The 19,306-nt window shown below is 44.7% G+C and overlaps 1 protein-coding gene across 1 annotated transcript in view; it reads right to left on the minus strand.

The window, feature by feature from the left end:
* The window catches only part of LOC132392179 (NXPE family member 3-like), a 28,390-nt gene extending 17,657 nt beyond the window's left edge, over positions 1–10,733 (minus strand). The window contains exons 1-3 of the mRNA XM_059966025.1: positions 10,678–10,733; positions 8,539–8,733; positions 7,910–7,970 (exon numbers count right to left, since the gene is read on the minus strand). Coding sequence (XP_059822008.1) covers positions 7,910–7,970; positions 8,539–8,733; positions 10,678–10,733 — 312 coding nt within the window. The remainder of the gene's footprint in view (positions 1–7,909; positions 7,971–8,538; positions 8,734–10,677) is intronic.
* Between the last annotated feature and the right edge of the window lie 8,573 nt (positions 10,734–19,306).

Raw genomic sequence — 19,306 nt, forward strand, 5'->3', positions numbered from 1 at the left:
TGGGACCCGAGGGTCCTGTACCTCCTGCTCGATGGTAATAATAAGAAAAGTGCATAGCCTTGATGGTGGAGGAACCTAATGATGGATGCTACTTTCTTCCATTCCACTCCATTCAAAGAGAAAACTTTGACCATATTTTCCACAGATCCAAATAAGGTTCTTCTGGAGGACTGGAATCTGGTTACCATCGAAAGGAATGTCCATGGTAATTCTGCTAATTTTCCATCAATCAAGGTAGTATGGATAAAAGCAAATACAATATATGAGGAAAGAATATAGCTGAAAAAATTTGGCAGCTGAAAAATTTGGCCTGTCCCCTAAAACCCTGACTAATTTTTATAGATGCATTCTTCTAGGGTGCATCACAACCTGGTATGGAAGTTGTCCTGTCCATGATCGGAAGAAGCTGCAGAAGATCGTGAACGTAGCCCAGCACATCACACAAACCAATCTTCCATCCTTGGACTCACTTTACAATGCATGCCATTGGAGCAGTGCTGCCAGGATAATCAAGGACACGACCCATCCAGCCAACACACTTTTTGTCCCTCTTCCCTCCTGGAGAAGGTTCAGGAGCTTGAAGATTCATACAGCCAGATTTGGGAACAGCCTCTTGCCAACCATGATAAGACTGCTGAAAGGATCCTGACCCGGATCTGGGCCGTACTTTCCAAATATCTGGACCTGACTTGACTACCTTACTTTCCCTTTTCTATTTTCTAATTATGATTTATAATTTAAATTTTTATTATATTTACTTTGATTTGTTCTCCAGGGAGCGCAAAGCGCAGAATCAAATATCGCTGTGATGATTGTATGCTCTAGTTTCAATTGTTTGGTGACAGTAAAGTAAAGTAAAGTAAAGGAGAGTCTTCAAAAGGCAATGGTACAGCAGTGGGACATGATGGTGGGGATTTTTTTTAAACTATGAATATGTTTATATCTTCAAATATCTCACAATTCATAAGTGGGTAGAGGGATAGGCTTTCTTCCTTGCTGAAACTGTGGGAATGGGATGATAAACTGAGCTAATTATTTTTCAGTGGGGTGACTGTGGTGGTAGAGATGAGTATGCTACTGTGGAGCTGGATAGAAATTGGGAAAAGAAAGGGGTTAGGAGGAGGTGTGGCTTGGTAACTGAAAATCATGAAGTGACATTGGCACACATAAAATGCGGAAGCAACAGATTAAGTCAGGCACCAGAATAATGGAAATAAAAAAGGGGAATAAAACCGGCGAATCATGGTGAAGTTTGAGAAATCGATGTGGTGGTTTACCCAGGAGTTTGAGCTGTAGCTCCTGCAACTTCGTTTGGCCACGTCATGGCAGGAGTTCATAGGCCAACATGCTGGAATGGAAATAGCAGTGTCAAATTCAAATGGGTGTCACTGGAATTTGGGGAGGACAGAACAAATGTGCTTGTTGAAGCAGTCTCCCAATCTGCATTAGGTCTCATCAGTGTAGAGGAGGTTACAGCTGATACAATAAATGACCACAAGAAATTCACAGGTGAAGAGTTCCTTCACCTGGATGGGCTCTAAATGGTAGTGAGGGAAGAGGTGTAGGGGCAAGTGTAGCATTTGTCATGGTTGCAAGGATGAGTGCCGGGATGGAGGTCTATGGAGAGCAACAAGTAGACAAGGAATTCATACAGAGAGTGTTTTCTGTGGGAAGTAGGGGAGGGAGTAATGGGGTAGGAGAGAGAGTTGTGCCTGGTAGTAGGATCCTATTAGATATTGTAGAATTTGCAGAGAATGATGTGCTGGATACGGAGGCATGTGGGGTGTTACTGTATGTGAGGACAAGGGAAACCCTATCCTTGTAATGACAAGTTGTGGAATGGATGGAGTCAGACACAGGTGAAATCAAAGAGATATGGGTGAGGGCAGCGTTGATAGTGGAGTGGTGGAAGGGAAGCCCCATTTTCTGATAAACAACAAATCCTTGATATTCTAGAATAGATGTGGTGGAGGCAGAGTTACTGAGAAAAGGGATCAGCAATTTTTCAGGTGACAGGGAGGGAAGAGGTATAGTCAAGATAACTGTGAGAGTCCATGAATTTGTAAAGGATGTCCATAGATAGTCTGTCTCTGGAGAAGGAGAACAAAAGATCAGGAAAGAAGAGAGATGTGTCACAGATGAACCAAGTAAATTTGAGGGTGGGGTAGAAGTTGGATGCAAAATTGATTAAAATGGCAAACTCGACATGAGTGCATGAAGCAGCATCAATGTAGTTGAATAAGATTTGAGGAACATTGGGACATGGACAGTTCTACATAGTCAATGAAAAGGTAGACATACCTGTGCCCATGGTGATACTGGTGGCTTGGAGAATGTGGGAAGAGCTCAAAGAGAAATTGTTGAGTGTCAGAATCAGTTCTACTAAACAGAGGATAGTGATGGTAAAATGGAACTGTTTAGGTCTGTTGTTTGCAAAGCCTTGGGGTCTTCCTGATGGGGAACAGAAGTCTATAGGGATTGGATGTCCATATTGAAGAAAGGGGGTCAGGGCCAGCGAAATGAAATGATGAAGAGCATGTGAGGTATTACGTTAGGCTGACAGGTCAGTAGTTCCCCTTCTCTCTGTCCCTATCACAACCATGTATTCTGCTGCAGGGTCTTTGCACACCTGCAGGCAGGCTAAGCCCTAGGGTTGGAGTTGGCAAATGCGCTTGTGAGTATGTACATTCCAGCTAATCACTGTTTCATTATAGTGGTATTTAACTTCTTTCTTTTGACTTGGCCTAGCGATGTTACACTCTCTGTTCACCCTCGTCCATGTCTGGGGAAGAGAACCACCGTTTTGACACACTGTGGAAGTGTAGTATTCATTTAGCATTCAGGTATCACAGTGTTGGCACTCGGCTTTCAGTTTCTGAGTTTTACTTAACAGTTCCGTTGGCCTAGCATTTATTGTTTTCTTCCTCCTTTCTTTCAAATTCTGCAACAATTCTCGTTAAAGTCAGTGAACTGTTGATCTGCTTCAGTCAGTCTCTTTCCCCACATGGGCCATATCCGAACGTTCTTATACAAAAGAAAAGGTGCATTGCAGGTACAGGCAGGTAGGAACAAACAAGGTGCTTATGGAGAATCAGAAATCCAAGAAAACACTTAAGTAAAAAATCAGGATGTCTGAAAGAAGGCATGAAGTTGCCTTCACAGACAAGGTGAAGAAGAATCCTAAGGAATTCTACAGATGTGTTAAGAGCAAAAGGACTGCAAAGGACAAAATCTGGAAGATCAGAATGGTAATTCATTTGTGGAGTCAAAAGAGATGGGGGAAATCTTAAATGAATTTTTTTTCACCTGTTTTTACTCAGGAGATGGATACAGAGTCCAGAAGTGAGGCAAAGTGTCATCAGCTTCATGGACGTGTACAGATTACAGGAGGAAGGCTTCGCTGTTGTGAGGCATATTAGGGTGGTTAAATCTCCAGAGCCTGACAAAATGTTTCAGTCAGATCCTGCAGAAGGCAAGTGTAGAAATTGTTGGAGCCCTCGCTGAGATATATAAATCATCCTTAGTGCCAGGTGAGGTACCAGAGAATGGAGGATAGAGCAGTTCAAGAAAGGCTCTAAAAATAAACCAGTGAACCTGACATCAACAAGGGGGAAAGTGGAACGCAGTGTAAGGGATCAAATATATATGTATTTGGAAAGGCATAGACTGATTAAGGATAGTCAGCATGGCTTCGTATATGGTAGGTTATGTCTTATAGGGTTTGAGGAAGTTACCAGGAAAGCTGATGAAAGCAAGGCAGTGGATGTTGTCTATGTGGTCTTTGACAAAGCATTTGACAAAGACCTGCATGGGAGTTTGCTCAAGAAGGTTCAGTCACTTGGCATCAAGATAAGGTAGAAAATTGGATATGACATTGGCTTTGTGGAAGAAGCCAGAGAGTGGTAGTAGATGGTTGCCTTTCTGACTGGAGGCCTTTGACTAGTGAAGTACTGTAATGATCGGAGCTGTATCTATTATTGTTTGTATTATTGTATAATTATCTATATCAATGGCCTGGAAGATAATGTGGGTTAACTAGATCAGCAAATTTGTGGATGACACCAAGATCATGGGTGTAGTGGACAGCAAAGAAGGCTATCATGGTTTTCAGCAGGATCTGGATCAGCTGGGAAAGTGGGCTGAGAAAATGGCAGATGGAATTTAATGCAGATATGTGCATAGTGTTGCATTTCAGTAGGACCAAGGAGGATAGGTCTTACACAGTGAACCGCAGGGCACCGGGGAGTGTGGTAGAAAAAAGAGATCTGGGAATACAGGTCCATAATTCATTGAAAGTGACGTCACGGGTAGATGGGGTCGTAAAGAAAGCCTTTAGCACATTGGCTTCATAGATCAATGCATTGAGTACAGGAGATGGGATGTCATATTGAAGTTGTATAAGACATTGGTGAGGCCTAATATGGAGTACTATGTGTGGTTTTGGTTTCCGACCTACAGGAGAGATGTAAATAAGGTTGAAAGCATGCATAGAAAATTTTCAAGGATGTTGCTGGGTTTGGAGGAATTCAGTTATATGGAAAGATTGAATAGGTTAGGACTTTATTCCTTGGAATGTACAAGATCAAGAGGAGATTTGATAGAGGTATACAAAAGAATGATTGGTATAGATAAGGTAAGTGCAAGCAGGCATTTTCCACTGAGGTTGGGTGGGACTACAACTAGAGGTCATGGGTTAAGGGTGAAAGGGGAAAATGAAGGGAAACTTCATCACTCAGAGGTTTGTGAGTTTGGAATGAGCTGCCAGTGCAAATGGTGCATGTGAGCTTGATTTCAACATTTAAGAGAAGATTGGCTAGGTACATGGATGGTAGGGGAATGAAAGGCAATGGTCCCAGTACAGGTCAGTGGGAGTAGGCAGGTTAAAAGTTTTGGCATGGGCTAAATGAGCTGAAGGGCCTGGTTCTGTGCTGTAATCTTTATGACTCTATTATTTTGACCTGCTTCAGTGTCTGCCTGCCTTTCCACACTTGGACCATATCCAAATGTTCTGACGTTCCTTTCTGTTGGATCTAGAGATAATATTGTCTAGAGAATTCTTCAGCATTCAATAATGAGATGCATATCATGTGGATAGTCATTGTATTAGCTGTTCATAACACTAACTCACTTTACACATAACACTAAGAAACAAAGAAAGGGTTCAAAAGAAAAATAGCAAATAACTTGTGGCAATCTCGTATTGAAAACTAGCTCAAACTTGACATATAAGAAAATGTCTTTGATAAGAATAGTCCATGCAACAGTTTTAGTAACAAAGTGATACAGTGATACAGCTGCTGGCAAAGAAACTACAAAAATAGAAATAGAAAACCATCTATACTGTAAATCCATTGAACAGTTCAAGTCAAAGATAGAAGCAAGCACAAAGTTAAACTTCCCTAAATATTCAAGAATCTACCTATCTTTGTTTTAAATGAAAATGGAATCTATGTCTTCATGTGGGATTGAGAAGTCCAATGATTCGGTCCTAATAGCCAATCCCAAATACGGAGGCTGCGGAAACAGAGACATGAAACAATAGTTGAAGAAAAATTAAGAAAAAAAGATGTTTTAGGAAGAGAAGTGCGTCAACATTTGGATAGGAAGAATTGAAAAGGATATATGTAAGAAATGGGAGAAAGGCACAAAATGACGAGATCTCACTGACAGAAGAATTATAATGGGCTAAGTGACTTTTCTGTACACTGCAAAATCCTTTGTGTCAAGGAGGCTGGAAAACCTCTCGTCGGCAATCACCGTCACAAAGACATGCTGAAAATTTAATTATCAGATTGGAGCTCTGAGTGGCGACACAGTCATGGGTATACAGAAAGTAAAGGATGGGTCTTAGGACAGAGCCCTGGGGGGCAACTGTTTGAGAGCCAGAGGGGTAGAGTTGAGGGAGCCCACTCTAACCACCTACTTGCAAATTGACAGGAAGTCCCGGATCCAGCTGCCCAAGGCAGGGTGAAGGCTGAGGTTTCTGAGCTTCATGTGGAGTCTAGAGGGAATTATGGTGTTGAATGCTGCACTGTAGTCCAAGAACAGCATTCTCACATAAGCATTCTTCTTCTCCAGATGTGTAAGTATGGTGTGTAGAGCTGTGGCTATTGTACTTTTAACCTCGACCAGTACATCACCAAGGCCTGTACTCATGAGAACATCCCACATCGTTGGATGCAAACATCGTTGACAATTAAAAGAACAATGGTGACAAGGCCATCTGTGGCAATAGTAGGGGCATATCGCTCCTTTCTGCTGCTGGAAAGGTCTTAGCTGAGGTGATGCTTCAGAGGGTTATCATCAACATCACCGAGTCAATGCTGCCTGAATAGCAGTGTGGATTTAGGAAGAACAGGAGCACTGTCAACATGGTCTTCACAGACCGTCTACTTCAGAAAAAGTGCCCAGAGCCATATAAAGACCTATTTTCGGCCTTTGTCGACACCTCCAAAGCATTTGACACTGTGCAAAGAGAGCTCTTCTGGGATGTACTCCTCAGGTTTTGCGGACCCAATAAATTTGTTACCATCCTCCGCCAGTTCCACAATGGGATGTCTGCTCGGATGACCATAGGAGGAAAAGAGTCCGAGCCTTTTATTGTACGCACAGGGGTGAGGCAGGGGTGTGTCCCAGTGTCAGTTTGTTTAACATCTTCCGCTTGTGTGTTACCACAAAGAGATTGAGTACAGCAGCGGTATGTCACTGGACGTCAGATTAGATGGCAACCTCTTTAATATCAGGATGCTCCACACAAGCACCAAACGCCATAGGGAACGGGTCCTTGAGCTGCAGTATGACCCACCTTTGGCCCATACTGCACAGGATCTTCAGACTGTCCTTGCTGTGGTGGTGAGAGCGTACAGCAGGATGGGGCTGACTGTCAATACCACCAAAACAGAAGTAGTTTGCCAATGGAATACTAGTATCCCACCCAACCTACCTGCCTTCACTGTTGGTGATGAAAATCTGTCAGTAGTGCCATCTTCGGATTATCTGGGGAGCGTTCTCACTGAGGACAACGACATTCAAAGCCGCATTAAACAGGCAACAGCTGCCTTTGGGAGACTTCGGCGTAGTGTCTTTCAGAACAGGAGCCATTGTCCCTCCAGGAAGGTCGCCGTATACCAAGCGGTCTGTATCACCGCCTTCCTTTATAGCTGTGAAGCTTTGGTAACCTACATCCGTCACGTTAAGTCCTTGATGCAATTCCACATAAGCTGACTACAGCACATCCTGGGAATTACCTGGCATGAGCGGGTGCCTCACACTGAAATACTTGTAGAGACCAACTGCAGAAGTATTGAGGCCATGATCACCCAGTGTCAGCTGCAGTTGCTCGGGCATGTGTTAAGGATGCCTCCCCATGTCGTCTACCACACAGAGTGTTACACGACCAGCTACATCGCAGTCGACGCTCAGCTGCAGTGCCGAAGAACCGGTGTAAGGGTCAGATGAAGAATGCTTTAAGGAAGTGGACAATCAGACCCGAGGACCTGGAGGATGTTGCTGCCGACCGTAACACTTGGCGACAGCTGTGTAGGGTCAGATTTCATATTCTGGAGATGGAAAGAACAACCAGAAGACAGTATAAGAGAGCCAGGAGAAATGCTGTCGTAGTTGCCATCACAACCACCACTACCACATATACATGTCCCACCTGCAATAGACCTTGTGGGTCAAGGATAGGACTGGATAGTCATCAAAGGTCTCACCGTTAAAGGAGTGGACGTCGTCATCGGGTTCCGAAGAACAACCGAAGATGAAAGCTATGGTGTCATCCGTTGATCAGTTTTGTTGAATTGTAGGGAGTCCAGTGTGGGTAGTAGCATGCTGCAGATGTAATCTGAAAGCATTTGCTTATTATTGAGGTGAATACCACAGTACGGCAGACGCTCAGAGACAATACCTTGCTCTTTTTTAGGAAGAGGAGCAATGGTGGAAGTTTTGCGGCAGGAGCGCACTCTACACTGGGAGGCGGAGAGAATAAAAACGTTTGTAAGCACATCTGCCATTTGTGCCGCGAACATCCTGAGTACCTGCCCTGGAACAAGCGACATTGCTGCCCACAAGGATGGACTGTGGCCATACTGTTGAGAAGCGAAAGCAGTTTCCCCACCGTTTTCTGGGGTATGATGGTATTGACCACTGAACTCCATTCTATAATCAACAGCCTGACATATGAGACCCCATTTTCCAAGTGGGACAGGGCAAATGGAGGGCAGAGGCAGAGGCAGAATTAAGAGCCCAGTGTAGCCAGGAGTAAAGCTTTAATGTGCTCTGTGACCAGCCGGTCAAAGTATTTCACACTGGTTGTTGTTAATGCGACTGAACGACGGTCATTTAGGCAGGTTACCGTCTCTTTCTTTGGCACTGGAATGATGTTTCCTGCTTTGAACACCAAGGGGGCAATGGATTGTTTCAGAGAGATGTGAAATATATCCGTCAACTGCGGTGCGCAGTCTTTCAGAACCCAACCTGATATATTTTCGGCTCCACAGCTTTGCGAGGGTTGACTCTGGCCAGGGCCCTCCTCACCTCTGCTTCAGATGGACAGAGTCTCTGCTGCCCTGGCGAAGGGGTGTCTTCCTCGCCTGCACTTCGTTCTGTACATCAAACCGGGCGTGGTAGACACGCAACCTTTCAGCGACTGAAACATCCTGGTCACTGGCGCACGAAGTAGACTTGTAGCCTGTAATCCTGTGAATTCCCTGCCACATGCCACACGAGACTCTGGTATTGCAGAAGTGGTTGCAAGTTCTCTGAAAATGCTGCCATTTTGCCTTCCTCATGGAGCGGGAACGCACAATTCTTGCTTCCCTGAGAGATGTCGCATTCCCAGTCTAACAGCAGCATGACGATCCCTCAGCCGTGCACAGACCCCTGCAGTAAACCATGGTTTCTGATTTGCCCTCACTTGTGTTTGTTTTGTGATGGTCAAATCCTCAGTGAACGTCTCTATGAAGCTGGTCACAGAATCCACATATTGCTCAATGTTAACAAGGTTGCCTTATATAACATGCTCTCTGAATATTTTCCAGTTGATATTATTGAAACAGTCCTGCAGTGCAGAGACTGCAACCTCAGGCCAGGTTTTCACCACCTGTAGAACTAGGTTGACCCATTTGACCACTGGTTTGTATGCTGGAATCATTGAATTGAGTTGACTTAATTATTACATCCTTCATGTGAAAGAGGAGTAAAAATCCTGACGTTACATCTCCATCTACATGTTTAATTTGCAATTTATAAAAAATAATATTACAACAGGACAGTTAATATAGCAGAGAAATACCGTTGTATCAACATGAATTAATCAGTCTGATGGCCTGGTGTAAGATGCTGTTCCAGAGCCTGTTATTCCTGGATTTTATGCTGCGGTACTGTTTATGGGGTGGTAGCAGCTGGAACAGTATGTGGTTTGGGTGAGTTGGGTCCACAAGGATACTTTTTAGACACCTGTTTTTGTATATGTTCTGAGTGATGCGAAGTTCAGAACTGGAGATGCGCTGGGCTGTCCGCAACATTCTCTGCAGAGTCCTGCGATTAACAGAGGTACAGGTCTCATACCAGGCAGTGATGCAGCCATGTCAGGATGCTCTCAACTGTGTCCCAGGTGAAAGTTCTTAGAATTTGGGGGCCTTTACCAAACTTCTTCTAATGCCTGAGTTGAACGAAGTGCTGTTCTCCTTATTTCACCACACAGCCAGTATGCACAAACGCACATTAGGTCCTCGGTGATGTGTATTGCAAGGAACTTAAAGCTGTTCACCCTCTCAACCCCAGATCCATTGATGTCAATAGGAATTAGCCTGTCTCAGTTCCTCCTGTAGTCCACAACCAGCTCCTTTGTATTTGCGACTTTGAGGGAGAGGTTGTTTTCTTGACACCGCTGTGTCGGGGTGATGACTTCTCTGTAGGCTGCCTCGTTATTAATTGAGATAAGACCAATCAATGTAGTATCATCTGTAAACTTGATTAGCAGATTGGAGCTGTGAGTGGCGACACAGTGATGGGTATACAGACAGTAAAGGATGGGACTTAAAACACAGCCCTGAGGGGCAACTGATTTGAAAGTCAGAGGGGCAGAGTTGAGCAAACCCACTCTTACCACCTGCTGGCAATCTGACAGGTAGTCCTGGATCCAGCTACCGAGATAGGGTGAAGGCTGAGATCTCTGAACTTCTTGTGGAGTCTAAAGGGAATTATGGTGTTGAATGCTGAACTGTAGTCCAAGAACAGCATTCTCACATAAGCATTCTTCTTCTCCAGATGTGTAAGTATGGGTTATAGAGCTGAAGCTATTGTACTTTTAACCTCTACCAGTACATCACCAAGGCCTGGACTGATGAGAACATCTCACAGCAATGGAGAAATGCAAACACCGTTGTCACTTAAAGAACACGGGTGACAAACCCATCTGCGGAAATAGAAGTGGCATATCACTCCTTTCTGTTGCTTGGTCTTGGCTAAGGTGATGCTTCAGTGGCTCATCATCAACATCACCGAGTCAATGCTGCCTGAATGGCAGTGTGGATTAAGAAAAACAGGAGCACGATCGACATGATCTTCACTGCCCGGCAGCTTCAGGAACATTGCCGGGAGTAACATCAAGACCTGTTTATGGTCTTTGTCAACCTCTCTAAAGCATTCGACATGTGCAAAGAGAGCTCTTACGGGATGTCCTCCTCAGGGTTGGCTGTCCCAATAAGTTTGTTACCATCCTCCGCCATTTACACGATGGGATGACTGCTTGGGTGACCATAGGAGGACAAGAGTCCGAGCCCTTCATTGAATGCACAGGGATGAGGCAGGGGTGTGTGCTAGAGCCATTGCACTTTAACATCTTCCTCTTTTGGGTTACCAAGCTTCTCCACAATGAGACTGAGTACAGCAGCGGTGTGGCATTGGAAGTCAGATTAGATGGCAACCTCTTTAACATCAGGAGGCTCCATGGAGATCGGGTCCTGGAGCTGCAGCATGCAGACGACTGTGCTCTTGTGGCCCATACTCCGGAGGATCTTCAGACTGTGCTTGCCGTGGCGGTGAGAGCGCACAGCAGGATGGGGCTGACCGTCAATACCACCAAGACAGAAGTGGTTTGCCAATGGAGTACGAGTGTCCCACCCACCCTACCTGCCTTCACTGTTGGTGATGAAAAGCTGCCAGTAGTGCCATCTTCCGAATATCTGGGGAGCGTTCTCTTGAGGATAGCGGCATTAAACAGGCATCAGCTGCCTTTGGGAGACGTTGGCGTAGAGTCTTTCAGAACAGGAGCCATTGTCCCTCCAGAAAGGTCGCCGTATACCTAGCGGTCTGTGTCACCGCCATCCTTTATAGCTGTAAAGCTTTGGTAACCTATATCCGTCACGACAAGTCCTTGGTGCGCTTCCACATAAGCTGCCTACAGCACATCCTGGGAATTACCTGGCATAAGCGGGTGCCTCACACTGAAATACTTGTAAAGACCAATTGCAGAAGTGTTGAGGCCATGATCACCCAGCGTCAGTTGCAGTGGGTGGGGCACGATCTATGGCTATCCCTATGTCGGCTACCCTGCAGAGTGTTATACGGCCAGCTACATCACAGTTGACACTCAGCTGGTGGGCCAAAGAATCGCTATAGGGATCAGATGAAGAATGCTTTAAGGAAGTGGACGATCAGACCCGAGGACCTCGAGGATGTTGCTGCTGACCGTAACACTTGGCGACAGCTGTGTAGGGATGCAGTTCGTCTTCTGGAGATGGAAAGAACAACGAGAAGACAGCATAAGAGAGCCAGGAGAAATGCTGGCATGGTTGCTATCACTAGAACCACCACCACATATATATGCAGTATATACATACAGTATATATACATACATACATACATACATATATATACACACATACAGTATATGTACACATACACTTTTGGGTCCAGGGTAGGACTGTATAGTTATTCAAGGTCTCGCCGTTAAATGAGTGGACGTCGTCATCAGATTCCGATAGACAACCGAAGAAGATGAATAAGAAGGCTATTGTTTCATCTGTTGATCGGTTGTGTTGAATTGTAGGGAGTCCAGTGTGGGGTAGCGGGCTGCAGGTGTAATCTCAAAACATTTGCTTATTATTCAGGTGAATTTAACAGAACGCCAGACGCTCAGACATAATAGCTTGCTCTGACGGAGGGATAGAAAATGTCTGTAAACACATCTGCCATTTGTGCCGCGATCATCCTGAGTACCTGCCCTGGGTCGTTGTCTGATCCCACAGCGTTGTGACTGTCTTATCGTTGGAAATGCCTGCGTACCTCAGCAGAGATGTCTAAGCTGCAGGCGACTTCAGCGTCTCCCCGCGGGGGCTCAGTGGTGGCAATATCGAATTGAGCACAAAAGAGATTTAGCTCATCTCGGAAAGAGGCAGTGGTTTTTGAAACGCCACTGCGTTTAGCTTTGAAGACTGCGATGGTGTTCAGACCCTGCCATAAGCTGTGTGTGCTGTCGGTGGAGAGTGGTGTCGGAATCTTATCCCTGTATTGTTGTTTCACTGCCTTGATGACTTTGCGCAGATGGTAGCTGTATTTCTTGAGTTCCTGTTGGTTTCTGACAATGTAAGCTCTGTGTCGTTCGATAAGTGATGCTCACACGTAAATGTTGATCCAGGGTTTCTGGTTTGGATAGACCCTGACCGATTTCTGGGGGACAACTTTCTGGATGCACTTTTGGATGAAACTCATGACCCCTTCCGTGCTCTCAGAGACATCCTCATCATGGAAACATTCCAGTCGATGTCATCAAAGTAGTCCTGTAGCATGGAAGCTGATTGGCTGGACCAACAGTGAACGGTTTTAACTGTGGCTGTTTTTTGTTTCAACTTCTGCCTGTACTTCGGCAGCAGCCGGATGGAGGAGTAAACCGACATTTAGCATACCAACTCAACCTCAACAGGACACCGGACATTCTCCATCATCTCCGACGCCGATTCCAAGGTGGTGGCTGTGTAATAACTTCGCCTGCCATTGATCACGCAAGCAGGGATGCATAAAACGCATCGCATGTCGTCTTCCTGATGTTCCGAAGAGTCAGCTTATGGTATCCGATGTGCCTATCAGCTACTTGAACAAGAAATGCGAAGAAAATCTCAGAAATTAGCGATACACTGTGAAGTTGGAAACGAGATCGCAATACGACCGCCGTACGCAGCGCCATCTTGAATGATAACATTACAGATCAGTGATTTGAGATTCCAATGTGGGGTTGGGGGATTATTTCCTATCAGCTAGTATGTTAGTGTAAACTAGGTCTAGTGTATTTTCACATCTGGTAGCTAAATCAACATGCTGGTGGAATTTGGGTAGAACTGCCTTTAGGTTCGCATGGTCAAGATCACCAGTTCTCTTTGAAAGTCACCGATGGTACTGTAGACCTCATGTAGTTCCTCGTTCAGCATTAGCTGCTGTGTTGGGGTTGGGGGATTGGTGGGGAGTGTGATATATACAGCTAACAACATAATTGCAGTGAACTCCCTCTGTACATAAAGCAGCCCGTGCTTCTCAAAAATGAAAGAAATATCGAAAGTGTGACACCTTCCACTGAAACTATGAATTCCTAGAAAAATACAGAAGCAATTTTACCATATTTAGTAGAATATTCACTGAGAAATGCACGTATATATGCAATTGCCTTGTGGACCCCCTCGGGGAAGATGAAATCTATGGGAGTAAACCAAGACAGTAATTCCGGAGTGGAACCCCTAAAGTGGCTAAACGTCCTTCCGGCAGCTCCTGCGGCCAAACGGGTGCCAAATATTTTGCTTCATCAGCTTTCCTTTGAACTACACTGGTGAAACCAAGAGAGAGAGAGAGAGAGAGAGATCTTGACGAGTGGGGATGTCAGGATCTCCATATTTTCCACCCAGGCTTGTGATGATGATCACAATCACTCATTGTCCTTTGAGACAGACGGATGGCAACCAACCATAGGCAATTAGAAAGAAACAGAAGCAATCGTAGGAAAATTAAGCTACAAGAGAAATATCAATTCTCAGAATCAGAATCAGGTTTATTATGACCAGCATGAGTCGAGAAATTTGTTAACTTAGCTGCAGCAGTGCAATGCAATAAATAAGAGAAAAAATAAAACACAAGGAAATCAATTACAGTACCCGTACATTTAATAGATGAAAGATCATGCAAAATAACCAGAAATAATATATATTTAAAAAGTGAGGTAGTGTACAAGGGTTCAACGCCCATTTAGGAGTCAGATGGCAGAGGGGAAGAAGCTGTTCCTGAATCACTGAGTCTGTGCCTTCAGGCTTCTGTACCCAAATCAAACATTGTAGAGGTTGTTTGCTTCCATTTAGGACAAATTAGAGCCTTGCTGGAACAGATCCCTCCTCTTCACCTCACTGCCCACTTATCCAGCCATGACAGAAAACTACAGAAATTAAAAAGAAACAGTAAATTATTGTCAATCAGAATAACAAGTGATGTTTGGTTTCAGTATGACAAGGTATGTGGATCAAATAGACAATAGGTGCAGAAGTAGACCATTCGGCCCTTCGAGCCTGCACCGCCACTCTGAGATCATGGCTGATCATCTACTATCAATACCCGGTTTCTGCGTCCCCATATCCCTTGATTCCCCTATCCATATGATACCTATCTAGTTCCTTCTTGAAAGCATCCAGATAATTGGCCCCCACTGCCTTCTGAGGCAGTTCATTCCAGACCCCCACAACTCTCTGGGAGAAGAAGATTTTCCTTAATTCTGTCCTAAATGACCTACCCCTTATTCTCAAACCATGCCCTCTGGTACTGGACTCTCCCAGCATCTGGAACATATTTCCTGCCTCTATCTTGTCCAATCCCTTAATAATCTTATACGTTGCAATCATATCCCCTCTCAATCTCCTTAATTCCAGTGTGTACAAGCCCAGTCTCTCTAACCTCTCTGCGTAAGATAGTCTGGACATCCCAGTAATTAACCTTGTGAATCTATGCTGCACTTCCTCTACAGTCAGGATGTCCTTCCTTAACCCTGGAGACCAAAACTGTACTCAATACTCCAAGTGTGGTCTCACCAGGGCTCTGTACAAATGCGAAAGAATTTCCTTGCTCTTGTACTCAATTCCCTTGGTAATAAAGGCAAACATTCCATTAGCCTTCTTCACTGCCTGCTGCACTTGCTCATTCACCTTCAGTGACTGATGAACAAGGACTCCTAGACCTCTTTGTATTTCTCCCTTACCTAACTCTACACCGTTCAGATAATAATCTGCCTTCCTGTTCTTACTCCTAAAGTGGATAACCTCACACTTATTCACATTAAATATCATCTGTCAAGTATCTGCCCACTCACTCAGCCTATCCAAATCACTCTGAATTCTCCTAACATCCTCATCACATGTCACACTGCAACCCAGCTTAGTATCATCAGCAAACTTGCTGATGTTATTCTCAATTCCTTCATCTAAATTGTTGATGTAAATCGTAAACAGCTGTGGTCCCAATACCGAGCCCTGTGGCACCCCACTAGTCACCACCTGCCATTCTGAGAAACACCCATTCACCGTTACCCTTTGCTTTCTATCTGCCAACCAGTTTTCTATCCATGTCAATATCTTCCCCCCAATGCCATGAGCTCTGATTTTACCCACCAATCTCCTATGTGGGACCTTATCAAATGCCTTCTGAAAATCGAGGTACACTACATCCACTTTATCTCCCTTGTCTAACTTCCTGGTTACATCCTCGAAAAACTCCAACAGATTAGTCCAGCATGAATTATCCTGGGTAAATCCATGCTGGCTCGGTACAATCCTACCACCGCTATCTAGATATGTCACTATTTCATCTTTAATAATGGACTCTAGCATCTTCCCCACTACTGATGTTAGGCTGACAGGACGATAGTTCTCTGTTTTCTCCCTCCCTCCTTTCTTTCTTAAAAAGTGGGATAACATTAGCCATTCTCCAATCCTCAGGAGCTGATCCTGAATCTAAGGAACATTGGAAAATTATTAACAATGCATCCGCAATTTCCAGAGCCACCTCCTTTAGTACCCTAGGATGCAGACCATCTGGACCTGGGGATTTGTCAGCATTCAGTCCCATCAGTCTACCCATCACCGTTTCCTTTCTAATGTCAATCTGTTTCATTTTCTCTGTTACCCTGTGTCCTTGGCCCATCCATACTTCTGGGAGACTGCTTGTGTCATCCCTAGTGAAGACAAATCTAAAGTACTTATCATATTCTTCTGCCATTTCGCTGTTTCCCATAACAATTTCACCCAATTCATTCTTCAAGGGCCCTACATTGTTCTTAACTGCCTTCGTTCTCTTCACATACCTAAAAAAGCTTTTGCTATCCTCCTTTATATTCCTGGCTAGCTTGCGTTTGTACCTCATTTTTTCTCCCCGTATTGCCTTTTTAGTTAAGATCTGTTTTTCCTTAAAAATCTCCCAATCATCTGTCCTCCCACTCACCTTAGTTCTGTCATACTTCCTTTTTTTTTTAATGCTATGCAATCTCTGACTTCCTTTGTCAACCACTGTGGCCCCTTTCCCCCCTTTGAATCCTTCCTTCTCCGGGAGATGAACTGATTTTGCACCTTGTGCATTATTCCCAAGAATACCTGCCATTGCTGCTTCACTGCATTTTCTGCTAGGATATCCATCCAGTTAACACCAGATAGGGGCTGGGTAGGAAAGGGAATCATGGTCTTTGTTAACAGCTACCCACAACCACACATTTTCCTTGCTACTCTGTCCTAGCGTGTTCTCCAGCTCTCTCCTGTATTGATTTTAGCCACTTTAATCTTCTCCTTCAACTCTTACTGCACATGTTTCAATTCTTCCCTGTCTCGTGATCTAAAGGTTTTTAGTCATTGAGAAGAGCCTTCAGATCACTGCTGACCCATGGTCTATTCTTGGGTAAGCAGCAAACAGACCTTGATGGTATTTCAGTTTCCACAGAGAAGTTTATATAGCCAGGGATGCAATCAGTAAGTCCGTTAATGACCAGTATTGTCCTCCGGATAAGGTTCAGAAAGCACATAACAGTCAGCAACCTCAAAGCAGCCCCTAAAAGGCCTTGATTGCCACTGGAGACCATTTCTTTACTACCTTTAATAGTCGGTAGCAGTTGGTGTACTTCAAGCTTATACAAGTGTATGAAGAGAACTGGAATGTGATCTGATCTTTCAGCTGTGGGTTGTGGTGGGGGATATGGTGCTCTATGCATCTTCAGCATTTGTATAGAAGAGACGTGGTGTTTTATTTCCTCTTGTATAACACTCGACAATCTGATGGAATGTGGGTAGTGTTGTTGAAAGAGAGATATGGCTGAAGTCTCCCGATACTGAAATGAGCGGATTGGGGTGTAGTTTCCAGAGTCTTGCGATGGTATGAAGGTGATAAGGGATTTCGTGAGGTAATCCATGATGTGAACTCTCAGGAACCTGGTGCACTTAACCCTCTCCACGGGGGAGCCATGTACTCTCAGAGGTGGATGGATTATCTGTACCTTCCTGAAGTCCACAATGATTTATTTTGTTTTCTCCATATTCAGTATTTGGTCAGTATACTCGCACCAATCCACCAGCCGCTCTACTTCCTCTCTCTACTCCACACAGTCAGTCCTTTTTGAGGCCAAGCACTGTTGCAGCATCCACAAACATGATGACATGGTTTGAGCTGAATCCTGTGACACAGTCACGCGTCAGCAGTATCTCTGCGTAAAGGAACAAGAGACATCGCTGCCCATAAGGATGGACTGTGGCCTTACTGTTAAGAAGTTCAGTATCGAATTGCAGAGGGCGGTGTTGAGACCCAGCGGAGACAGTTTCGCCAACGGGTTCTGGGGTATGATGGTGTTGAACACTAAAGTCTAGTCTATAAACAGCAGTCTGGCATATGAGACACCTTTTTCCAGTTGGGAGGGGGCAAATGGAGGGTAGAGACGACTGCATAATTAGGGGATCTATTTGCTAGTTAAGCGACCTGGTAAGGGTCCAGTGTAGCCAGGAGGAAGGCTTTAATGTGATCCATGAACAGCCTGTCAAAGCATTTGATAATGGTTGATGTAATGCCACTGAACGATGGTCATTTAGGCAGGTTACTGTCCCCTTCTTTGGCACTGGAATGATGCTTGCTGTTTTGAAAATCGAGGGGACAATGGATTGTTTTAGAGAGATGTTAAATTGCGCAGTTTTTCAGAACCCAATCTGATATATTACCGGCCCCGCAGCTTTGCGAGGGTTGACTCTGGCCAGGGTCTTCCTCACCTCAGCTTCAGCCGGACAGAATCTCTGCTCTCCTGGGGAAGCGGTGCTTTCCTCACCAGCACTTTGTTCTGTACATCAAACCGGGCATGGAAGACATTCAGCCTTTCAGCGAGTGAAACTTCCTGGTCACCGGCGTGCAGAGTACACTTGCAGTCCGTAATCCTGTGAATTCCCTGCCACGTGCCACATGAGACTCTGGTTTTGCAGAATTGGTTCTACATTCTCTGAGAATTCTCCCATTTTGCCTTCCTGATGGAGCGGGAAAACACAGTACTTGCTTACCTGAGAGATGTCGTATATTCCAGTCTGAAAGCAACACCACGATCCCTCAGCCATGCACAGGCACCCACAGAAACTATGGTTTCTGATTTGTGCTCACCCGTGTGCATTTTGCATTGGCAACATCCTCAGTACACTTCTGTATGTAGCGGGTACCAGAATCACATATTCCTCGATGTTAACATGGTTGCCAAAGGTAAAAGCCTCCCTGAATATTCTCCAGTTGATATTATTGAAGCAGTCCTGCAGTGCAGAGACTGCACCCTCAGGGCAGGTTTTCACTTCCTTCAACACCAGTTTGATCAACCTGACCACTGGTTTGTTTGCTGGAATGATTGAATTGAGTTGACTTTATAACTTACATATTTCCTATACAAGAGGAGTAAAAATATTAACATTACATCTCCATCTAAATGTGCAATGTGTAATTCATAATAAATAATATTACAACAGGACAGTCAATATAACAGAGAATTACAGTTTTATCAGCATGAATTAATCATTCTGATGGGCTGGTGGAAGAAGCTGTCCCGGAACCTGTTGGTCCTGTATTTTATGCTGCCCTACTGTTTCCGGGGTGATAGCAGCTGGAACAGTTTGTACTTGGGTTGACTTGCGTCCCCAATGTTACTTTTTACACACCTGTCTTTCCAAATGTCCCGTATTATGGAACGTTCACATCTACAGATGCGCTGGGCTCTCCGCACCACTCTCTGCAGAGTCCTGCGAGTAACGCAGGTACAGTTCACATACCAGGC

This window comes from Hypanus sabinus, chromosome 4 (assembly GCF_030144855.1).
Source record: "Hypanus sabinus isolate sHypSab1 chromosome 4, sHypSab1.hap1, whole genome shotgun sequence".
Lineage (NCBI taxonomy): Eukaryota > Metazoa > Chordata > Chondrichthyes > Myliobatiformes > Dasyatidae > Hypanus > Hypanus sabinus.